At 42.1% G+C, this 25,741-nt stretch overlaps 1 protein-coding gene across 4 annotated transcripts in view; it reads left to right on the top strand.

The window, feature by feature from the left end:
- The window catches only part of LOC147024620 (leucine-rich repeat-containing protein 2-like), a 77,281-nt gene that overhangs the window by 18,743 nt on the left and 32,797 nt on the right, over nt 1–25,741 (top strand). For 3 of the 4 annotated variants that reach the window (XM_085884691.1, XM_085884690.1, XM_085884689.1), the window contains exon 8: nt 13,261–13,484. In XM_085884691.1, the coding sequence (XP_085740817.1) occupies nt 13,261–13,484 (224 nt within the window). Of the gene's footprint in view, nt 1–13,260; nt 13,485–18,667; nt 19,305–25,741 lie in introns of those variants that run through there. The other variant, XM_085884688.1, reaches the window with a different exon arrangement.

Below are 25,741 nucleotides of genomic sequence, written 5' to 3'. Positions count from 1 at the left end.
CAGGTAATTTGAAGGAGGTGGGCTTGGGTGGATTATCAGGGGTAGAAAAGATCAAGGATTTGGATGGGGGATGCATACGATGGGGGATGGGGGATTTGGATGGGAGATGTTGGATAAGAGGTGGTGGTGAACAGCTGTTTTGAAGGCCTGGAGGGAAGAATGGGAATGAATAGAGTGAGGGAGTTTATTCCAAAGGCGGGAAAAAAGAGGAATGAAAGAGTGAAGGTGAGCAGTGATTTGTGATTTTGGTAGTTTTACCAGAAAGGGGTTGTTGGCGGAACTTGAGTGCCCTGCGGAAATGTGGTGGGGACAAATCACAGAGAGAGAGTGGGGGGCGAGGCTGGAGAGGAGACGGTAGAAGACAGAAAGACCACTGACCAACCTGCAGTGATTGAGTGAGAGGCCCAAAGACTTAGCCTCATTGCGGGAGATGCCAATGATCCGAAATGCCTTGGTTTCGACAGCGTGAAGCCGAGAAAGGTGGGAGGCAGAAGCACCAGCCCAGAGGGGAGAGCAGTACTCCATCAGGCTGCGGACAAAAGGTTTGTCAGTGGTCAGGAGCTCAGGTGGGCCGAGGAAGGACTTTGCACGACGGAGGATTCCCAGTCGGCGACTGGCTTTTGAGGCGAGGTTGGAAATGTGACTTTCCCAGGAAAGGTCATGGCAGATAGTGAGACCCAGAAGCTTGAAAGAAAAGACTTCTTCCAGAGGATTGTTGAGAAAGTGGATGGGGGGGGGGGGGTTTCTAAACGGTCCTTTCGAAGAGACATGGTGAGAGTGTGAGATTTGTCTGGATTGAAAGACATGTTCCACGTGTTGGACCAGTTTGTGATTTTATCCAGATCTACAGTGAGCGAAGAAGCTGCTGCTTGCCGCTCTGAGGGATGACCGATGGTACGGCAGAGGGTGGAGTCATCAGCAAACAGATATAGAGAATTTTCCAGAGAGTCAGAGAGATCGTTGATAAAAACCAGAAAAAGAAAAGGGCCCAGAACGCTACCTTGAGGAACTCCAGCCTGCACAGGAAGAGGGGATGAAAGAACTCCATTTAGGGCCACACGTTGACTGCGACAGGAGAGGAAGTCTGCGAGCCATGAGTGGAGGTGGCCTTGAATACCATGGGAAGAGAGTTTGGTGAGTAGTGCAGTGTGCCAGACTGTGTCAAAAGCACGTGATATGTCCAGGGATACAGCTCGGATTTCCTGTCTGGCATTGAGGACTTCCATCCATTGTTGGGAGAGCAGAAGCAGCATATCCAATGTAGAGTGACCTGGTCTGAAACCAAATTGATGATCAGAAATCAAGCCATTGGAGAAGAGGAAGGATTTGATGTCTGAAGCGATGATGGATTCCATAACCTTGCTGATGATTGGGAGAAGGCTGATTGGTCTGCAGTTGCAGGGATCTGTTTTTGCACCTTTTTTGTGCATGGAAGTGATGTTTGCTGATTTCGAAGCAGATGGCAGATGACCTTGAGCAAATGAGAGGGTGAATAGAACAGAGAGAGGGTGAGAAAGAGCATAAGGGCAGGGTTTTAGGACACGTGGGCTGATGCCGTCTGGACCAGTTGCAGAATCTGAGTCGAGGTTTGACAGCAAGCTCTCCACCTTGTCAGGAGAAAAGGACACAGAGTCCAGGGACAGTTGGGTGCGACTGGGTAAGGTGGGTGGAGAACGTGATGGGTTTTGGACAAAAGCTTTTGCTGCAAACACCGAGTTTAGGCATTCAGCTTTTTCACATGCGGTATCAGCAGTGCGGCCTTTTGAGGTAAGGGAGGGGATGGAGGGGGGACATACACCAGAAACAGATTTGATTAGACGCCACCAGGATTTTGAGGAGGGAGAGAGGTTTGAGAGTTCAGACTTGAGATGAGAAAGATGTTGGTTTCTGGCTCTCCTGAGGGTAGCTACACACTTGTTCCGAGCTTTATGGAAGGAACTGAGATTGCCCTCAGTTGGGTTTGCTTTCCATGAGGCAAAGGCAAGTTGTTTCAGGACAACTACCTCACCACAAGCTTCAGTGAACCAAGGGCAGGAGGAAGGGTAGGACAACTGAAGATGAGAGGGGATAAATCTGTGCATGAGGGAGAGCAAGTTTCTTTGAAAGAATTCGCAGAATGAGTTGATGTTGGAGAAAGTAGTGATAGGAGACCAGTCAAAGTTTGAGGGCTGCTTGGAGACCCTGCCAGTCGGCTTGAGTGAAATGCCAGACTCGACAGCGGTGAGGTGGTTCTTTGATAACAGCCAGAGAGATGTCCACTTTGACAAGGACGTGGTCAGAAGAACCGATTGGAGCAATGGAAGAGCAGCAGATATTGTCAGGGAAATTTGTCAAAATCAGATCCAGAAGAGATGGAGTACCATTGGTTGAGATCCGGGTTGGGAAGTTGACCAATTGAGTCAGTCCCAATGAGTCGCAGAAAGCTTTTGCTGAAGTGCCATGACAGGTGAGAGAGGTACCCACACCGAGCCGACTGGCATGATGACAATTGAAGTCGCCACATATGAGGAAGAGAGAGTTTGGATGAGAAGATAGAAGTTGGTCCATGTTTTCGGATAGTGAGGTGTAGATGGAGTCATCACTGTTAGGTGGATGGTACAGTCCACATATAAATATGAGGTTGGAGTGGAGGGAAGCTGCAGCCAGAGGTATTCCTCGGGGTGTGGGGGAGTGAGAGCAGTGCATGGAGAGTGAGGAATAGTCTTTGATGAAGAGAGCAACTCCTCCACCAGGGTGAGGCTCAGGTCTGTCATACCGTAAGAGGGAGTAATCAGGGAGAGATACTTGGGAGTCAGACACGTCTTGGGGGGAGGAAAGTTTCTGTTCGGCAGATTATGTCTGGTTTGTCAGTGGCAACCTGTATGGAAATATCTGAAAGGTTTGAGCGAAGGCTCCGGATATTTGAGGTCCACACTTTTAATGAAGAGGGAAGGGAGGAGGCTTTGGGTGCAGGGAGTGGGGGGGGAGGGGGAGGATAGGACAAGGGATGAGGGGGGTCGGTAAGGAATGTTGTTGAAAGAGTGTGGGGGATTTCAGAATCGCGAGTGGAGGGCCAGATGAGGAGGAGAAAAGGCTCTGTGGTACTGGGGGAGATGGGGGAAAAGAGAGGGGGAAGAAGGCAGTTGAGGATTTGAGGAGGTGGAGTGAAGAGAAGGAGGTGAGAGGGCAGTGGAGGGAGGCAGCTTTGTGGATGAGAGGGGGGGGGGACAACTTTGAGAAGGATGAGTGACGGGGATGAATGTAGGGAGAAAGGTGAGGGGGGAGTTTTTGAGAGAGGTGAGAAGGAGGCTGGGAGGGAGAAGAGTGTGATGGTTGCTTTGAGAGTGAGAGTGAGGGGTGAGAGGGGCGAGTTGGCACTGAAGTTGGAAAAAAGAATGGTTTATGGAAAGCGAACATTCATAGCAAACTGGGGTTTTTAAAAGTTTTAGGTCAGTTAGTATTCCATATATCACAAAAACCGGAATATATTTAATAGAGCATCACCTTTAGATGATTCGTGCCAAATTTCATAACCCTACGTGGGATAATGGCTTTCTGAATTGATTTCGCGTGAACGGTACCGATTTTGAAGGTTTTTTGGTTGTTGCTAGGGAACCAAAGCGTCCCTAGCAACCATCACAATTTCCAAAGCACGAGGTCATAAGATGTACCGACCACCAGAGTTTGGTCAAAATCCACCCACGTTTACTACCAATTATGCTGATGACAAACGAACAAACATCCAAACAAACAGACAGAATTACTGACAATAAGGGTCACCTATTTCGGTGACCCAACAAGAAGACGACGTCATGCAGAGCACGATACTTGTAAAATCCATAAAATATATTTGACTTCAAAGATAATTGCTGGATGAATTAAATGACCAAACATGCAACTCCTCTTCTAATTTCAAGTGAATCTGATGAAAATTGACAATTTTATAATTCCAGCCCATGTTGACCTTTTGGCCAATACGGACCTCCAAAATAATTGGTGGTTCAATTAAGTGACCTGAGTTGAAAATCCTCTTCAAATTTCAAGTCAATCGGATGGAAATTGAGGATTTTAAAATTACAACTTTAGTTGTTGACCTTTTTGTCTATGTTGACGTCAAAAATAATTGGTGGTTGAATTCAATGACCTGATATATATATATATATATATATATATATATATATATATATATATATATATATATATATATATATATATATATATATATATATATATATATATATATATAATGTCCTCTTTAAATTTCAAGTCAATCAGATAAAAATTGAGGACTTAAGAAATCACACCTAAGTTGTTGACCTTTGGCCTATGTTGACCTTTTGACCTCAAAAACAATAGGCTTCTTCCTTATGACAAACTCTACCATGTGGTGAAGTTTCGTGAAGATCGGTTTAAAATTGTGACATGAAGGCGACAAACAGACAGACAAACAGACAGACAGAATAACAAAATTGATGAACCAATATACTTGAAAAATCTTCGATTTTGCAAGTAACAAACAGGCAGAAAGGGGTGAAAAAATAATCTCCTTCACCTACACTGGCGGAGGTAATCAGGTGTGCTTTAGAAATCCTGTGCAGAGTCAGTGATCTGTGATAGCGATACCGGTATGAAGGCGATAGCAGTATGAAGGCAACACCGATATGAAGGTGATACTGGTACTGTGACAGTGATGGATCCCAATCTGTGTCGATTACCAATACGGATCTCGCTTTGAAATAAAATCATTATTAATACATTTTGAAGTTGGAAGTAAAAAAAACGTTCTCATCATGGAGGAAATAAAGCACCTTGTGGGAATACTTTGAAAAATTCCTGTGTGTCAATGATGTGTATGTCATATATGAATACATAATGAACCATTGAACCATTGCGTATTTTTGGAACCTGCATAAAAAATTTAAATTAAAATATATTATATATATATATATATATATATATATATATATATATATATATATATATATATATATATATATATATATATATATATATATATATATATATATATATATCGATCTACTGGTATTGACCGGTATGACCCCACCAGTGTATTGATATCGGAAAAGAATCGATACCGATGGCGCCTAGTCTCCGGATGTGTCTGCATGAGCAGTGTTTGTCTACGGATGTGTGCGGGTGGTGGCTGTCTCTGGACGTGTCTGGGCGGTGGCTGTCTCTGGACGTGTCTGGGCGGTGGCTGTCTCTGGGCGATGGCTGTCTCTGGACGTGTCTGGGTGGTGGCTGTCTCCAGGCATGTGCGGGTGGTGGCTGTCTCTGGGCGGTGGCTGTCTCTGGACGTGTCTGGGTGGTGGCTGTCTTTGGATGTGTCTGGGCAGTGGCCTTCTCTGGACTGGCATTGTTTGTCTCTGGACATGTTCGGGCAGTGTTTGTCTCTGAACGTGACCAGACGGGTGGTGTTTTCTCCGGACGTGTGTGGACGGGTGGTTGTTGCCTCCGGACGTGTCTGGACGGGCAGTGGTTGTCTCTTGACATGTCCAGATGGGTGGTATTTTTTTCTCCGGATGTGTCTGGATGGGTGGTGGTTGTTTCCAGATGTGTCCGGATGGGCGGTGTTTATCTCTGGATGTGTCCAGGCGGTGGTGTGTCAGGACTTATCCAGACATTGTTTATCTCCAGGCGGTGTTTATAGTATTTCTGGTAGAAAATGGATTTCAGAATTTGTTTTTGTTTGTTTTCATCTTGACTGTTATTCTATGCAGACTCATTTTGATGAGACAGTATGAATCATAATTAATGCTCCACCACATTTCTGGATTCCCTTCCCCTCACCTCATGCTTACCTCCTCCAAAACACCTTCCCACTTCCTCCCAAACCTCCTTTCCCCTCCATCCCCATAGCACTCTCTCGACGTTTAAAAGCATTGCAGCTGAAATGCGATAAGTTTTAGAATCTCTTCACCTGAACCAAATTTCAAAATTTAGAATGTGGAATTGAAGTTAAAAGTAGGTCTGACTGCCAAAAGAGAGTTCATTTGTCCAATTCGCACATCGTTTCATACTTCGGTCGTCTCCGGTCAGTGTTTAGTTTGAACAAACCGGACGTTCCTTATCAACTGTTTCTTTGGAGTGCTTGTTTGAGTGCTTAATAGTGGTGTGCGGAATCGATTCCAAAGTACTCATTTCAAAACAATGGAAACTAAAGGAATCGTGCAGTGAACTGGAATCGACATAGATTCTGAGTAATTCCAACTTCATAGAAAGAAGAGGTTTTTTGGGGGGGGGGGATTTATTTTCATCCCTGTTGGTATGTTCCAGTTACACATGGCCTGGTAATGCATTCATTGAAAAGGAACACATCCTTGGGACATTCCGTTTGCAATATAGCAGCAAAAGCAAATCACTTGCAAACTTCACGTCCCAAGAGAATGTTCCTTTTAAATGAATAGCAAGGAATTTGGGTTGGCCTGTAAAGCGTACTGATTGCTTTGCTGATGGACGGGCAGGCAATACATCAACTGATAAAGTTTTGACGTCTTTGAAAAAGGTCCAGATGTTCAGTTTGGAACTATTTTGGGAAGGTCAAAGAAGACAGTCCGAAAGTTTCATGCTCACATCGTTCAACAGACATTGATCTTTACTGTAATATGTCCAATATGCTGAAACATTTGAAAACCAAACACCAGAGAGAGAGAGAAAGAGTACCTATAATGATGGTTGAGAATGTGGATTCAAAGAAACTGTCTGTGATGTGGATTTTTTTAAACCCACCTTGTTGTGATCGTTGAAGGATTCTACCTGTCCGATTGTGGAATCCTATTTGACTTCAGGCAGAGTTTAACGTTTGTCTGATTTGGTTATAAAATCCTGCATAAAACCCTATCGACACTGAAAACCCATGTCCACACAAGTCCGGCCTTGTGAAACAATTTATTATTCTAATTATACACCATACACTTCTCACCCTCGTACAATGAACTTAAGAATCCTCATTGATTGCAATATTATTTGGTTCTATTTCATTTATTCTTACTTTAGTGAACAGTTAGATCAACCCGATTCAATTCACTTCCACATTACATCAGAGAATTTTTTTCTAACTTGGTACTTGGTCAGTCACAAGGAGCCACTGAGATTCTATACTTCCTCACGTACTTGCACTGAAACAATTTTACATTTCAAAGCATTTTATACTTTCATGAGAGAGTGGTGGGGGCTATCACCCCAGACTGCAGACGTGTCCTTTAGACGAGAAGCCACTTCGTACATTTTGAGGCAAAGGTTCGCTGTTATCAGCTCGGGTCACACCACTCCAGACCAAGACATTTATCAACATTTAGGGCAAAAGTCTCTTGGCCAGAAATGACAGCCAATTCAACTTGTAGCATAAAAGTTATATTTCTAAAACTCCACTTGTTACAATTTAGAATATATTAATATAAATTTTTCCACCACACTCCCCCGTTTTTTTTTTAAAGTAAAATTTGAATAATTTTTCTTACACATGATTGCCATGTCCCGTTCCTGAAGAAGAAAAGATTTCCATTACTCAAGTTCAATCAACAATGGCAGCGAGTGCTAATATCAGAAAATGATTGAGTTTCCATTTAATTTATGGCCTGTTCATCAGCATGTGTCACACATTGAAAACGTGCTACCCAAAGTCAGAAGATAAACAGGTCAGGGTGTGGATAGAGCAGCACCCAATGGGAAACACAATCGAAGCACTCCTTGAGCTGAGGAGAAGGTAGATGTGGGCAAGTACAAGCTTGGGCCGGACACTGGGTTGAAGGAGCGCAGTGTGGAACTCCAGGCCTGTCGTACATTGAAGTGACACACAGCAAGTTCACGATGTATTTGCAGAGTGGCAATCGAGAGTGTAGCTGAGAACATTCCTCCACGCAGGCAGCACACAACGCTGACGTTAAGACTTTGCTCAACCTTCTCCTCAGTGGGTTTTTTCTTTCTTTTTCCCACATTGCTCCATCTTATCTCCTCAGGAAGGGGGTTTCATGATCACGTGTTGAATGCTCAATCACCAAAATCTGGGTTCTCCCATCGTCCAATCTTTGTGTGGAAGTTCTTTCCAAGCTTCATTTAGACGAAAACGTACATTTCATAGTTTAACTGCGTTCAACACTCCGAAACAAACAAAACCAAAGTCAACATCGAGTAAACATCATGGGTAAACATCATGGGCTCATGTATTTCCACAAGACTGACAGGTTCTTCCAAAGCATTTAACTTGCATTATCAATATTTTATCTCTTTCCTTATTATTTCCCGAAATGACAACTAAAATATACAGAAATCTCAGTTGTATCTTGACTCAAAACATTAATCTCATTTGCTATTTCCATGTAAAACAAACAGTCTTTATCAGGGTTCCAATTTGTGATCAATAATTCTTTTCACAAAAATATTCCATCATTTATCCCAAAATATGAAAGTAATCTATTTCTTCAAGAACCGAATCAAATCGATTTTGCACAGTTACCATTTTAACATTCACATCTGCTAAACAATTTACAGTTTCATTCACAAATGGTTCCAGAGCAACTGCCATTTTTTTATTATCTTGATTTAATTCTCAGTAACTTTTTCCTATCCTCAATTCACAGATTAACAAAGTCCTTAGGTAAAGGATTCTCAATTTGAAATCTCAAAACAAAAGTTTATATTAACTACAACTAAAAAAACATGATGGTTCCTTCCCAATGAGTTCTTTCCCCCAATTTTCTATTTTTATGAGCTTAGTCTGAAAGTAACTAACACAGTAACCGAGCTGCAGAGCATCCTTTGCTGCAGAACATAAAATATCTCAAAAACAATGTTTAATCAATCTCTCAAACAACACTGAATTCCATCGACATTTTAAATCTCTGACATTTTCCATCTATCCACTTCTCTCTCACCAAAACAGCAAACATGCTGCCATTTTTCCAACTCGCATACACAAACTATCTATCACTTCCTCTGACCTCAATTACGAATCCATTTTCCTTTATCAAAACAAATAAATCATTTTAAACAGTTGTACAAAAATTGTCAAATCACTTGTCAAATCTGTCATCAGGTGAATATCATTTAAATTGCATCCCAAACACTCTGTCTACACATGTAGCTACACCCTCCCCAAATTTTATCCCAGTCTTTGGGAAAGCATCTTCAACTTCAGACTAATAAACATCCAATCTCTCTTAAACAACTTTTTGGTCAAAACAATAAAATATTTCCTTTTAAAATCCATAAATCAAAAATTAAATCTTCAGCGTCTATCCAATTAAATCATGAATTTACCTTGACTGAATCAATCAAAGGGTTACACTGGGTTGTTTGCCATTGCCTTCCCAGCACAAGTTCAGGTAACCTCAACATTTGCAGACGTATAAAACAATATGCCTATTTCAACGTTCATCCGAGGGCATCATCAATTATCTGTGAATCTCCCCACGTGTTAAACATCATCAAATCAATTTTAAATCATTCCAAATCACGTTTCTACATTTAAATCACACCTTTTAAGTGCAATGGTTACAACTCAGATCAAATCTTCGAAACATTTCTGACACGTCCTCAGAGCTTGCCCAGCACTTAAACCTGCCGGGTTGTGTAATTAGAAATCATCACAATGCCAGCGAGAGCTCAACTCCCAAGACTTCACGTTCCGAATATATCCTAAATTCACAATGTTATTTCAATTTATCCAATCCCTATGGCTTTTAAATAAAACTTCAACACTTTTCCCTAAATGGACTTCACTTTAAACAGATTCAGAAGAGAGGGTGTGCCACAAACACCAAGTAACAAGGAACAGGAAGTTCTCTCCACATCCGGTGGGAAGAAAAAGAAAAAAAACTCTGACAGGCAAAACCCACAGTTTAGCATTACTCTGTCATGGCTTCAACACACACACACACACACACACACACACACACACACACACACACACACACACACACACACACACACACACACACACACACACACACACACACACACACACACACACACACACACTCACTAACGAGCATTGCATCTCATAGACTCGCATGTGATCACGTGACAAATACCAATCACATTTCTATATCATTTTAAAGTCATTGCCAACAGCATGCACATTTCGACACAATAGCCTCCATCCTCTTGAATCTGCATAATAATCGAATTCACACTTAAAGCTAAGACTGAAATACAGACTCAGTGGAAAGACATGCCACCCCCCACAGATCCCGTGGAGGGGGCGAGCTGCACTGTCGCAGCTTGCGACCTTCGCGTGGAAATACAATGCCAAGAATGCATAACATGCCAACCCAAACAGACCCACAGCTTAATTCAGCACGAGTTAAAATATCGTCAAAATCCCAACAGAACACGTTTCATTGCAGTGAATATTGGACTCGCACAAGTTTCATTTTTTACTCTCAGGAACACATGCATCTCAATGCAAATCACCAACCACGCTCCCAGCCGGTCAATCGTCTCCTGCACTCTACAAAACGTTTCGTGCAAATCATTGCATTTAGAAATCCGTAAAACCTCCACACAATATAATATAACAACCTCACTGTCAACAAACTTCCAGTGAGTTCAATGAACAAAAGGTAACTCATAACTCTTACAAACAGGTAACTTATAATATTTATCTATTTTCCCGTAACCATAGCCCTATCTCGGCGTCTCAGCCGTGTCCTCGGCCTCTCTCTCTCACAGCCGGTCCATATCAATGCAAACATGTGGCATGTCGCTTCATCATGCCCATTTAATTACTCATCTGGCTCCTCATCGAGCCTCTTCTTGTCATCTGACTCCTCTTCTTCTCCAGCACTTTTATAAAACAACTACAGTACTTATCGTTTACTTTAAAACGGACTCTCTCCGCCGGATCTTCTTTCTCTCAATAAAATTATCTGACAATGAACTTTTCTTTGTTCGAAATGCGTTACCTGCTGAGAGCGCTCTCCCTTACCTTCGCTCAAGCACTTGTCGTTCCTCCAGGCACTGCCTCCGGCAGATTAAGCACCTCCGGTCACGAGCACCGCACCACGTCGGTTCGAATCCAAGTCAACAGGCGCCAACTGATGTGGATTTTTTTAACCCACCTTGTTGTGATCGTTGAAGGATTCTACCTGGCCGATTGTGGAATCCTATTTGACTTCAGACAGAGTTTAACGTTTGTCCGATTTGGTTATAAAATCCTGCATAAAACCCGATCGACACTGATAACCAATGTCCACACAAGTCCTTCCTTGTGAAACAATTTATTTTCTAATTATCCACCATACACTTCTCACCCTCGTACAATGAACTTAGGAATCCCCATTGATTGCAATATTATTTGGTTCTATTTCATTTATTCTTACTTTTAGTTAACAGTTAAACCAACCCGATTCAATTCACTTCCACATTACATCAGAGAGTTTTATTCAAACTTGGTACTTGGTCAGTTCCAAGGAGCACAAGTCACTGAGATTCTAATACTTCCTCAGGTACTTGCACTGAAACAATTTCACATTTCAAAGCATTTTATACTTTCATGAGAGAGAGAGTGGTGGGGGCTATCACCCCAGACTACAGACGTGTCCTTTAGATAAGAAGCCACTTCGTACATTTCGAGGCAAAGGTTTGCTGTTATCAGCTCAGGTCACACCGCTCCAGACCAAGACATTTATCATCATTTAGGGCAAAAGTCTCTTGGCCAGAAAGGACAGCCAATTCAACTTATAGCATAAAAGTTACATTTCTAAAACTCCATTTGTTACAATTTAGAATACATTCATATAATTTTTTCCCCCACAACATTGCACATTTTCCCAACAGCAACAAGTTCGCTTTCGCAATCGATGATTGAAAACATTTTCACTCTGGTAATGCCCCGGTATGCTGTCTTCCCTTCCCCACACACTGCCTTCCCTTCCCTTCCCCTCACGCTGCCTTCCCTTCCGCTCACGCTGCCTTCCCTTCCCCTCACGCTGCCTTCCCTTCCCCTCACGCTGCCTTCCCTTCCCCTCACGCTGCCTTCCCTTCCCCTCACGCTGCCTTCCCTTCCTCTCACGCTGCCTTCCCTTCCTCTCACGCTGCCTTCCCTTCCCCTCACGCTGCCTTCCCTTCCCCTCACGCTGCCTTCCCTTCCCCTCACGCTGCCTTCCCTTCCCCTCACGCTGCCTTCCCTTCCCCTCACGCTGCCTTCCCTTCCTCTCACGCTGCCTTCCCTTCCTCTCACGCTGCCTTCCCTTCCTCTCACGCTGCCTTCTTCACCTGAACCGAATTTCAAAATATAGACTGCGAAAGTGGTCTTCTTCTCTGGACTCGCATTGTTTGTCTCTGGACATGTCCTCCTCACTCTCCCCCACCCCTACTTGCTCCCCCTCTCTCTTCTCCCCCCTTCCTCATCCATCCACCCCCTTCCTCATTCCCTTCATGCTGCCTTCCCATCCTCACACTGCCTTCCCTTCCCCCACTCCACCTTGCTCTACCCCCTCCTCACTCCCCTCCCTCCTCTGTCTTCTCCCCCCACCCTCTTCTCTCTCTCCTCCCCCTTCCTCATCCACCCCACCTTCTCCCCTCCAAACTCTACACCCCTCCTTTTTCTCTCTCCTCTCTCTCTCTCTTTCTCCCTCCCACCTCCCTCTCTCTCCATCCCTCCCCCCCCTCTCTCTCTCTCTCCTCCCTCCCTCTCTTAGTATTCCTGTCAGCAAAATGACGAGTGGTGTGTGTGTGTGTGTGTGTGTGTGTGTGTGTGTGTGTGTGTGTGTGTGTGTGTGTGTGTGTGTGTGTGTGTGTGTGTGTGTGTGTGTATATATATATATATATATATATATATATATATATATATATATATATATATATATATATATATATATATATATATATATATATATATATATATATATATATATATATATATGTAAATATATGTTGTTGTTTTTTTACCTGCTGTCGTTGAAGAGAAATCGAGTTTGATTACAAGTGCTAACCCTAACCCTAACCCGAACCTTGTTATAAAACAGAACATTTGGATAGTGCTCGCACTGCTGAGGTATAAAAGTTTTGAACGAAAAAAACCTCCTCTGCCAACTCTTTTGTGTCACACTTCAATGACCTAATTAATTTGATGAACTCATTAATTTGAAAAGCTGTTCCTTCCTTATCATACTAAGAACTGATGATTCTTCCTGGCAGTCGCTCTGATCATGAGTGTCACACTGAGAAATGCCCTGAAAATATTTGCACAAAAAAACAGCATCAAACTTCTGTTTATTTTGTCAAATATACATTGAGTGTCTCTGCATTTACTCTCAGGCTCATCACACTCGAGGATGGCGTGCAGAAAGTGTCTTCGGGTGACGAGGAGGACTTGAGTGGGATGACAAGTGGTTCCAGGCTGCTCCATTGTTCGTCCACCCGTTCACTCCCAACGTTTCGTGCTGCCTCGTCTCTCCAAAAGGTGAAGGAGGTGGATGTGGAATGGGAGCAAGCGAGCAAGCAGTTCATGACGAACTATGTTAAGGAGTTGCACCGACGAGGTAAGTACCATTTCTGAGTAGAAACAAAGTGATTGAACAGTTTGATATAAAAAATTTAATTATTCAGGCTTCTTACTCACCTTGCTGTTTTTTACACTCCTGCCTCATAGATACATGTTTCGTTGTATTTTTAAGGCAATATATATATATATATATATATATATATATATAATTTGCTGGGAGGGGGGGGTAGTTGTGTCTTTAATGCAACACGTCCTGCATGGGTGGATCCATGATTTTTTTTTTTAAATGGCGGGTTCAGAAATCAAGGGAATGGGTGCATACACTCCCAGGTACAGTGAGGGTGAAGCCACTAAACGTGTGGTCCGGGGCCCGTTTTAGGACTCCGGAAGCTTTGGGATTTTAGATGCTCTTGGTTGCACTCTGAGCATCTACTAACCACATTGGCTACATGTTGGGAAGGCAAAAACAACAAAACTTGTTTCCATCCAATAAATAAATGTCAATTTCTTTCTGTCTGTCTGTCTGTGTTTCTGTGTGTAACACCAATCAGGCCAAAATTGCCTTGCCAATTGCTACTAAACTTGGCACATGGACAAAGTTCGAGCTCATGGTGAACATGGGGTACTTAGTTTCATCTATTGGCGGTATGGTGAAAATAAAGTATGAAATGCAAATATGGGCTTCACCCAGTCAGTGAACTTTCGAACCCTGATTTCTCCCAATGGCTCGTCCTCCCTTCTGGACTTAGTTATAACAAATTTTCCTACAAATGTGATCTGTTCTTCTTCTGCCCCAATAGGTTCATTTGTTCATGTCCTTGTGAGAGTCAACATCTCTCTGGCTGTAGTCAGAGAGTACTATCAGGTCAGGTAGGTCAGGTATGGGAGCATGTGCCAGAACAGCGCGTCGCTGCGTCCACTTTCCGCCGGTACTCCAGGGGCCTCCGTCTGGCCATCCCCCAGGCAGATGCCAGGCCCATCCCCATCTCCTTGAGATGATGGTCAACCTGTTGCAACCATGAGGCACGTGGTCGGCCCACTGGCCTCCTCCACTCATGAGACTCCCTCGCTGAGAGAATCTGGTGAGCAGGATCAGCGTCAGGAAAACGAGCCACGTGTCCATACAGCCGCAACTGACGCTCACGGACTATGCAGGTAACAAATCTCATCCGAGTCTCTCTCAGCAACCGCTCGTTGGACACAAAATCCGACCAGCGGTAGCCAAGGATTCTCCGAAGAGACCTGGTACCAAAGGAATTAAGTCTCCGTCTCAGATCCTTGGTCAGAGTCCAAGTCTCGCACCCATAGAGCAAAACTGGAAGTACCAAGGACCTGAAGACTCGGACTTTCATCCTCCCGCACAGGTACCGGCAGCGCCACACCCCATGATCCAGTGAATCCATGACTCCCCAGGCCCGACCCAGACGTCTATTGACCTCTGACTCGCAGCCAGCAGAGACATGAATATCACTGCCAAGGTAAGTGAATCTCTCCACGACCTCAACATCCTCACCACAAACAGACACAGACAGAGAGTGCTATAGAGTCTGGCAATTCACTCAAACTGACTCACAGGAACTGAAAGCTGCCCACTCATGTCAAAACTGGTCCTTCAGTTCCACCTCTCCAGATATTAATACTGCCTGGGAATCCTTCCACACAAGCTTGCTTTCCATTATTTACAGATTTATACCATGTCGTCTGCAGTTATACCTATCCTCTTACTGCTGCTGCCAAAAATCCTGTGGTGAGGCAGTTGCCTTCAAATATCTTGCCTTCTCTTCCTGGAAGGCAAATCCGACCAAAGGCAACTTCAGATCATTCCACAAAGCCTGGAACAAGTGTGTGGATACTCTCAAGAAAGTCAGAAAACAACATCTGGCCAACCTCAAGGCTGAATTCTCAAACTTATCTCCTTCCTCTAAAACCTGGTGGTACCTTGCGATGTCAATCTCTGGTGTACCCTCCGCCACCATCCTTTTCCTCACTTCAAAAGGCACCACAGTTGCTTGTGAGAAGGCCGAATGCCTCAATTTTGTGTTTACTTCCAGAAATTGTGTGCCCAAACCTTCTCTCTCCATAACCACCCTTCCCAGTCACACCCAACTGCTCCTAGACTGTGTATTTTGCACATCAGAAGGTGGACAAGTTTCTGACAACCATCGATGATGACTCTGCTGCTGGACCAGACAGCATCAGCTCACATGTGCTAAAAACCTGCTATGCTGATCTTGCACATCCTCTCTCTCTGCCCTTTTCATCCTGTAATTTACACTCGGTCATCTTCCATCTGCTTGGAAATCAGCCAACGTCACTGCATTACATAAAAAGGTGCAAAAACTGATCCCGTTAACTACAGACCAATCGGTTTACTTCCAAACATCAGCAACATCATGGAATTCATCATTGATGTTGATATGAAATAATTCCTTTTCTCAAACAAACTCATCTCAGATCACCAACTCAGATTCAGACAAGGTCACTCTACCTTCGACATGCTGCTTCAACTCACCCAATAATGTATGGAGGCCCTCAATGTCAAACATGAGATCAGGGTGGTCTCTCCAGACATATCTCGAGCTGTCGATACAGTCTGGCATCCTGCCTTACTCTTCTAACTATTTGCTTATGCCATCCAAGCTCAACTCCACACATGGCTTATTGATTTCCTCTATTCGTAACCGCGTGGCTCTCAATGGAATCCTTTCATCAACTCTCCCTGCAGTGTTCTGGACCCAGTTCTATTCCTGATCTTCATTAGTGATCTCTCTGACTCGATAGAAAATCTCCTTTATCTCATTACTGATGACTCTACCCTCTACCGTGACATCCCTCATCCTTCAGACAGGCAGGGAGCAGCCCCTTTGCTCTACCATATTTTGGTAGAGCAGCCCCTTTGCCCCTTTGCTACCAGCAGTCCCTTTGCTCTACCTTTTGTGAAATGTACCCCCCATATTTCCACAGGGCACTCAAGGTCTGCCAGCAACCCCCTTCTGGTAAAACTACCAAAATTACGAATCACTGCTCACCTTCACTCTTTCATTCCTCTTTTTCCCCACGTTTAGAATAAACTCCCTCACTCTCTTCAATCCCATTCTTCCCTCCAGGCCTTCAAAACAGTTGTTCATCACCACCTCTTATCGTCCCCTCATCCAAAACCTCGATCTTTTCTTCCCCCGTTAATCTACCCCAAACCCACCTCCTTCAAATTCCCTGCTTTCCTTCCTGAAAGTCCCTGTAATGTCCATCTTGTATACTCCGAGTTCCTTGCCACATCCCTCTCCCTTCCACAGATCTCCTAATGTCTCTGTTCCCCACTGTTTTGTCCTTCCCTCTCCTACCCCTCTTATCTCATGCCCCCTTGCTGTGTGCTGTGTTAGCTCTCATATGAGCCTCCATAATGTATACAAAAAAACCCCTCCACAACATGTACCCACCGCATCCTATTTCTTAGGAAGCATATTTGCTGGACTGTCAGTAAATGTTGATTTCAAACTCAATACCCCTCCATTGTTATTGCATTTTTATTCTCAAAAGTGTGAAAGTATTTTCAAAGAGACTGTTTGTATGAAAGATAACTAATCAGTCACTGTTGCTGGGCTGAAAGGATATCTTGGTGGTATGCACACTTGCCTTTAAATTGTCCTGTCTGGGTTTGAATCTTGACCCAGCTATTAAACTGTCACCTTGGCGTTTTGCATGCAGGGCGAGGCATCATTGTGTGTGCCATCCCTCGAATGGATGTTAAACTGGGAATCCCCTCTGCTAGAATTAGTTCGTGGCTGTTAAAAGTCCCATAGTGTCTTTCATTTTTAAAAAAATGGGTGAACTCATGCTGGCACCCTAGCCAAATTAAAAACTCGATGGTATTCATAGACTACTTACCCTGTGCAGTCTTGAGAAGGACTTGGTGCAAGCCAACTCTTCTGATTTTTCTTAGGTTTTTTTTTCTTTGATCGAATGTGGTGCCATACCAGTGACCAATGATGTCACTTTTATCAAACTATATTTCCCATGAATAGTTGTTCAATTCGTTAAAGTATTGCATTGATCAGTGAGCAGTTTCAGCAATTGCAGAGAAATTTTTTTCATACTGACCAGATCAAGTGTTGCACTTGTCGAATTATGACGTCATGATGAAGGCAACAATGACATCATCATTAACATACCTTATTCCCCATGGGGAGTACTTGACAATGCGCCATGTCTAAATTTTTTCCATGAAGCGGTTTCGGAGATATTGAGGTGCAAAGTTTTTCGGTTTTTCCAAGATGGCGCTTGTACCACTTGACCCATGACATCATAATTACGAACAAAAAATTCTGCAGCTGGTGCACGTATTTGGAAAATTTTGTGTCAGACTAACAGTTGCTTAGAAAATGAATTTTGAGAATGTAGACACGTACCCACACACGTATGGCACACGTACATACAATGTAAAGCACATGGACGCGACCGATCGCTTAACCCTGCTTTTCGCTTCCCGAGCGCAGGGTAATCATTGCTCTAACCTAAAGGGGGCACTGTATCAATGCTATCACCACGCTCTGCGAGATCTGATGGGAACACACAGCCATGTGCTGCATGCAAACGATGACGACGATGACAAGCCCTTGTTGCTATTGTCGTTGCATCAGTGGAAGATGAAATATGTTTTAAGTCACCATTCACTTCTTTTGAAACATATTATGAAGCAAAAAGTACAAATTAGCTAATTGGCATAAGTCTGATAGATATGGTGTTAGTCGTCGACCTCATCTTCAGAAGTGTGTGTGTGTGTGTGTGTGTGTGTGTGTGTGTGTGTGTGTGTGTGTGTGTGTGTGTGTGTGTGTGTGTGTGTGTGTGTGTGTGTGTGTGTGTGTGTATGTGTGTCCTGTTTTAATGTTTGGATGCATGTTTTCTTGCAAGGCAGTGCAGGATGGATACACATAATTGCTTTTTCTTTGTCTGTTTTTCTTGTTTACTCTTTCTTTTGTGTGACTTTTTTTATCATGCAAGACACGAAGCAAGACACAAAGGAAATTGCAAAAGAAAAGGTCATTTCGTCTATCTTATTTCTGTCACATCTAAAACCATTGTAAATTCATAAAACTTGACTTAAAATATATTCATTGGTATAAAGGTTTGATTCTGTCTTTGGCCAAATCATAGCAATTTTTGTTGAAAATTTTTTTTTTAATTGCATGCTTTGCTTCCTTGCTTGACGCTCCTCATTTAAAGGTTTGATGATGGACAAACCCCATCGGTTGGCATCCTTGAGGAGAACGACATTCCTCCATAATTGCACCCATCTACCACCACTGGTCCATTGGTGGACATTAAAAATCCCATGGTGTCTTTGGTGAAGGGTAATCGAGTTATCTTTGACACCTTCAGTAAAACGTCAGGCCTGGCCAGCTGGTTCATGAACGAATTAGGCTGTAAACGACCCCACAAGAATGTGAGAATAATTAGGGCTGTTGTAGTACATATAGTTGTTGTGGTTCATCATTTTGGTGTAAAAATTTTTTAGATCGTCTGTGTGCAACAGATACGTAAGTTTGTTCCTTTGCATTTTTCCCTGTTCAAATTTAAATGATATGCATGTCGTTAGTAATTTATCGTTTTACAGAAGTGGTTTAAGCTCAGCAGAACAGGAAAGGGGACCAAAAATATATACATTATTATCACCTCGAATTTTATCATCAAATATTTGAATTGTTCTGTTTAATTGATGCGAGAAGTATCACGGTTGTGCTCCAGTTTTGTTGTCTTCCATAAAGCAATTTATTTTGTCAATTTTGACTGTTTCACACATTGTATGATCCTCAAGTATGCAATGCTGTTGAATGTGCCATAAATATTATTAACAGTTTTATTTCCCTCTTTTTCAGTTTTTTAGGATTGCTTTGTAGAACAAGAAGTAATTGTTAGTGATGGAGTCGTTTCTTCTGCAACCTTTTTATTCCACTTCCATTTATCACCATTTGCTTGCATAGCCTACCATTTATCTTTCACACACTTCTGCAATGATTCCTGTTATGTATACTTGCATAGAAGACCCGTCACTTCGTTGTTGGGAATAGCAATCTTTGCTGCGATGGCTAATCTATGGGGAAATAACAAAAAAGGATCCCTGCTCTCCGTGCAAGGAAACCAGCATCACAAGTTGGCGTTTGCGGTTTCGACACGTGTGCCCACGTACCCAAACACACAAACAGACATTTATTTAAATATTTTTTCTTTCTTTTTTTGCATCACAAAACATCCAGAGAGTTTATTGAATCAACCGTCGTTGGATTTATTGAAATCCGTTAATCCGTTCTAAAGTGATAGCACGAGAGACAGACGGACACGGCTCCTTTTTCATAGATATTTTTGAGGTTGTGTTTTTGAGATTTTGGCATTAGTGTGTTTGTTGTCATTTCACTTTCTTTTTGAAAACCATAACATGGAATCTTTTTCATCCATGTTATTGAAAATATGACAACAGGCTTTTACATCACCTTTGAAAGATGGCATATGCTGCCATTATTGCTCCCTGTTGAAATTTCACCAGAACAACAGTTTTAGTTGGGAAATGTTGCAAATTTTGAGTGTGGAAAATCACTTCACATCATTAGGAACACTATTTCCTACTAGAAGGCCAAACTAAAAGTTTTTTAAAAAAATCATTCTACCATCACAGAAATATTGCCTTTGGGGGCCATGTTCAAGCTAAAACAAGGTGATACTGTGGTTCACTACAGCCTCTCCGGGGTAGGTCTTAATGTAGTGTATTTGGTGAGGGAACATTATTACATTCTCAACTGGGCCAATGTAATAATATTCTACCGTGTCGATCAGACTGCAGTGAGTGGCAATATCTGCTTTTAGCAATCTGCACATAGTCATGACACTTTACCCTCCCCAACAGCTCCAGCAAGTCTGTATTATTATCGTAACCCCCTATTGGTGAAACCTCAAAATCCAGGCTGAGTAAAAGTGTGACACTGGTGAAGTGATGATGGATATTGGGATGGGAATGGAGGTTTATCCTTGTTTTAATTGTAAATGTTATGAGGATGGATCAAGGGTCAGCAGTTAAATATCGAAAAGATCACAGTAAATACCAAGGGTCAAAGGTTTGAACCACTGAATCGGAGGGTAAGGGTTAGTGATCAAATGGAATATATCAAAAATTAAGTTCAAAGGTCTAATCTAAGGGAACTTTACCATTGATAAAAGCCTTTGTAGTGACAGAGGAAAAGAGAAGAGAGAAATTATAGGTATTAAAAAAGGTACAACAAGTTAAAAAAAAGGCTTAATATGTCAAAGCCCCCATTGCTTTCGTAATTCTGCTGCATTGAGTTAAAGTGTTAGCCCATAATTATGTACAACTGAACTACCAGTCGGCCATCTTTGATAAGATTGCAAAATAAAGTGAAGTGCACGTGTATGCCATCATTGTACTATGCTTGTTCCAAGTTTGAACCAGATCGGTAAATTCATTTCCAAGAAATGGTTAAGAACGTGTTTCGACATGGGGGTTTTCATGAAATAGTGTGTATTTTAGCTTGTACTAAGAAAAACAATACATTGTACACAAGAAACCTTATTCATGAAAAAAAAATGGTCTTATTTATTGAATGCAAACGTTTTGAAGACATTAGCTTGTGACTCTATTTTTTTTTCAAAATCATAATCACTGTTCTATAATGCATAAACGCATGTTGTTTATCAAATAGTGTGTGTTTTAGCTTGTACTAAGCTAAACACACCAATTGACACAATAAGCCTAATTCATGCATAAGTGGCCTTGCTTGCCTAACACACAAGTTTTAAACACATTAGCCCTGTTCTGACCCCCACTTTTTGCTACAAATCACTATTTTAATGCAGAAACTTGTGTCTTTCATCAAATAGTGTGTATTTTAGTTTGTACTAAGCAAAAGAACATCTTTTAAACAAGAAACTGTATTCATGAAAAAAAGGTCTTATTTGCCAAAAAGAAGCATTTTTAACACATTAGCTTTGCTGACTGCGATTTTTGTTCCAAATAACTATTCTGATGCAGAAACTTGTGTTTTCTATCAAATAGTGTGTATTTTAGCTTGAACTAAGCAAAAGAACACAATTTACACACGAAACCTTATTCTTGCAAAAATGGTCTTGTTTGCCTATAACAAAGTTTTTCACAACACATTCACTTTTTCTTACTCAGTTTCTGTTCCAAATCACTATTCTCATGCAGAAACTTGTGTTTTTCATCATATAATGTGTACTTTAGCTTGTACAAAGCAAAACAACACATTATACACGAGAAACCTTATTCATGCAGAAACGGTCTTATTTTGTCGAAAAGAAGTATTTTTATCACATTAGTTTGTCTGACCGCGTTTTTTGTTCCAAATCACTATTCCAATGCAGAAATGTGTGTTTTCATCAATGGGTAAATTTGTCTTCCTTTCCTTCTACTTCTCACTCTCACTCAAATTTTTTGGCAAACAGGAGGAATAATTAGTCTGTCAGTGAAGCAATGGATAGGCTCTGCTCATATTAAATAAGGTGTGTGTGTGTGTGTGTGTGTGTGTGTGTGTGTGTGTGTGTGTGTGTGTGTGTGTGTGTGTGTGTGTGTGTGTGTGTGTGTGTGTGCACGCGCGCGCGCGTGCATGCACACATTTGAAAATCATAGAAAAAGACAGGGCTGACCACATCTCCCCCAACGTTTGTATACATGTTGATAGTACCCAAGGTCAAGTCATGGGCACATGGGCTCTCAAAGGGTGGGGGGGTGACGATTTGCCAATGCTCCTGAAGGGAGCGGGTGTTTCTATTAAGAAGTCAACAAATAAAACATACAAAAGGGCAGAAGAAAGAAGGAAAGAGAGAACCTTTATGGGGCAATCACTTAGCAAAGCTGGCTTCAAAAGCCAACCCCAGACTGGGCATCGTAGGTTGTTCCAAGATATTCCTTAGGTTGTTCCAAATCAGAATTCTCAGAGCCTAAAGCACCTTTGTCCATAGCTTAATGGTGTACTGCTCTCCCTTATGGGATGGGAGCCATCAAAGGCTCATTCTCATCATGTCCTTCAAAGCTTCGCCACCCCCATCCCACACCCTCCAAACACCTCCTCCCACTATCTCTAACTGTGTTGACCTCAAACAACCAGGGCCCCAGCATCACATCTGTCTCTCCTTCATTCTATGGAATCTAAAGTTCACAACATTGCCGAAATCTCCCTCGATGAGGCTGGAGCACAATGTCTGCTGCTTTCATGTTGCAGACAGGTCGGTGATCTATTTTTTTCTTCCTCTCCTCTGGTTTAGCTCCCTCTGTTCTCTCAGCTCTCTGATTCTCCCAACAATCTCCAGCATAAAAACATTGTTCTCACAACTCCCTCCTGGTGAAATTCTAAAAAAATCCAGGCTGACTGCACACCTCAAGTCTTTTGGTCCTTGCTTCTCCCATGTGTGGAATGGCATTCCAAAAGCTATGCTACCCCACTTTTTCCCTCCAGTGCTTCAAGCAGGTGGTACACAGCCATCCCATGTCATCCACTATCCTTATCACAATAAATATTACCCCCTTAACTCAACTAACCAACCCCTTTAGCTGCAGGTTGCAGTGTTTCCTGATCGTTCATTATCTTACTTATTCTGTCAAAAGGTTATCCCGTTGCTTTTATGTCAGCTCAAACCATTCATCACCTCACTCTTCTTCCATGAGTCTCCATTTTAGAAAATCAAGGAGCTAATACTCTGGGTCCCCTGTCTTTTGGGGGGGGGGGGTATGAGGAATAGATCGCTGTAATATGAAAGCTAAATCTTGAATGTTTTTTGAAATATCATGTACACAGCCAAGTTACTGAGATGGTTACCATAACAACATAATTCAGCCAATCACCGCCATGATCGAATCAGGTTGAGATCATGTCATGAGAAATAGATATCTGCAATATGAAAGGTGAATGTTCAATGGTTCTTGAAATATCGCGAACACAAAAGTACATTTACGGATGATCGGTCGGTCTGACGGAGATCATTTTAATGTCCCCCGTTGCCGAAATTGTTGGAGGGGTAGGAGACAAAAATACATAAAAGTAATGAAAACCCAAACAATATCGAAAAATATTGAGCATGGATGAAATCAAAAATTGAGAAATAAAATCACAAATTGACAAATTTGGTGAAAATCTGAGACACACAAACACAGACAAAACTAGAAGAGCACTCGGAAGAGCGCATACCTCCGCCACGTAATGCCTGATCCACGAGAACATATCGGGCCCAATACATTTTTGAGATATCATGCTTCTACCGTTTTTGGCCCGATCTCTCAATGGTGAAGAATAACTCAAAAAAAAATTAAATAACTTTTGTATCCAGTGCCGGATTTTTGACCTCAAAATCAATAACCTTCTCAGTTGAGACTACCTCTCTAACTTGGAAAAGTTTCATGATGATCAGTTTAGAATTGTGACCTGTCGGTGACCAAAAGACAGACAGACAGAATAACAAAATCGACTGACCAATATACTTGAAAAATCTTCGATTTTGCAAATAACAAACAAACAGAGAGGAAGGGTTAAAAACACAACCTCCTTCACCTTCGGTGGCGGAGGTAGCTCGAGAAATGTGTACCACACACCTCAGTAGTTAGGAGCCCATTCTTAAGAAAGAGCTCATTGCTATTCTTCTCACTGATGTACTACAATCACTTTGCAGTTAACTCTTGTGAATTGACATTCAAAACACAAAACGTATGAAACCTTGTGCAACGTCACACAAACGAATAGGTTTTGAAAAGAATGCAGGTTGATTCTAAACTCTAAAGAACGTGAAAAGTGTCTTTTCCCTTTGTCATAGTCCGATCAAGGATACATCACTCATTTAGCGGTTTTCAAAGTATTTTTGTGGCCATGGAAAACTTTTTCCCTTTTTTATAAACCCTTCACTCACAGCCTCACTTCCCAAATGCATTTCATCTGCCATAGACACAGCAGAATTGAATTTGTTATCTTGCCAAAACGAAGTTTTTGCAAGATATGTTAGTCAGCTTGTATGTTTTTTTTGTTTGTTTGTCTGTAATCACGTATCGATCATCTGCAGAGCACAGTTATAATTGGAAATTTTTGTAACTTCGCATTTCAGAGGCCTATAGAGGTTCCTTTCAGCGCATACAATTTTCAAGGTCAAGGTCAAAGGTCAAGGTCACTTTGTCGCAAATCAGGGGAGTCGATGAAACCCTTATTTTTTGAGTAATTTTGATCGGATCGTCTTCAAACTTCATGGGAATATAGTTCATGGTCTGGCGCTCAGCTGATTAATTTTTGGTGGCGATCGGCCTTGACCTTCATGGTTAACGCTGGAGGTCGAAAGTTTTTGACCCCAAGGTCAAATTTTGAAATCTTAGATACCATATCGATTAATACCTCATATGAAAGCGCTTGATAAGTACTTTCCAGATATGTCAAAAGTTTGATGCTATGACGTCATTTAATGACGTCATGACGAAAAAACGGATTTTTCATGAAAATTTTATTTCCTCAGTTCTCATCAAAATCTCTTGATATTTCATGTACAACGGTCCTGGAGAGATACCATTAACCGTACGAAAATATAAAGGTCAAGGTCAAGCATCAAGGTCAACGAAACCCTTATTTTTTGAGTAACTTTAATCGAATAAATAAGTCACTCAAGTTCACATTTTGGCAAGATACTGGTCACCCTGGGGGTGACATTGGTTTTTTTATTATTATTCGGTAAAGAATTCCTCATTTGAATACCGGTGAATCCAGAAAATTTATCGGTTCCTGTGTAAACCATTCTTGCTGATTCAAGTACCAATTTGAGTCGAACACAAGGGCTTAGTCTCATGGAGTTGAACAACAAAAGACAACAGCTTTACAGACCACCAACAAGAAGGAAAAAGGAGGAATAACACAAAAACAGGAATAGCTCAGAGAGTATTTGATTTGATGTCTCATAATCTTTATGGAGCATCAATGCTGCCAACGCAGTTTATTGGGAAGGGTTATATTGGGTGGTTTGCCATGGCCTTTCCAGTGGTGCTTGTCTGTGATTTATCCTTTTAAATGCTGAGCATGAAACAAGGAAGCATCACATACCATTAGCAATGTCTCAGCCTGGAGTTTGAATCACCAACCTCCAAGACTCAGAGCAGGCACGCTAACCATTACACCACCACCTCCAAGACTCAGAGCAGGCACGCTAACCATTACACCACTGTCTCCAAGACAGAGCAGGCACGCTAACCATTACACCACCACCTCCAAGACTCAGAGCAGGCAAGCTAACCATTACACCACCACC

This window comes from Eptatretus burgeri, chromosome 6, assembly GCF_056783735.1.
Source record: "Eptatretus burgeri isolate ZD-2024b chromosome 6, Ebu_testis_v1, whole genome shotgun sequence".
NCBI lineage: Eukaryota > Metazoa > Chordata > Myxini > Myxiniformes > Myxinidae > Eptatretus > Eptatretus burgeri.
The sequence above is the reverse complement of the archived record's forward strand: the minus strand, read 5'-3'. Positions and strand labels throughout refer to the sequence as shown.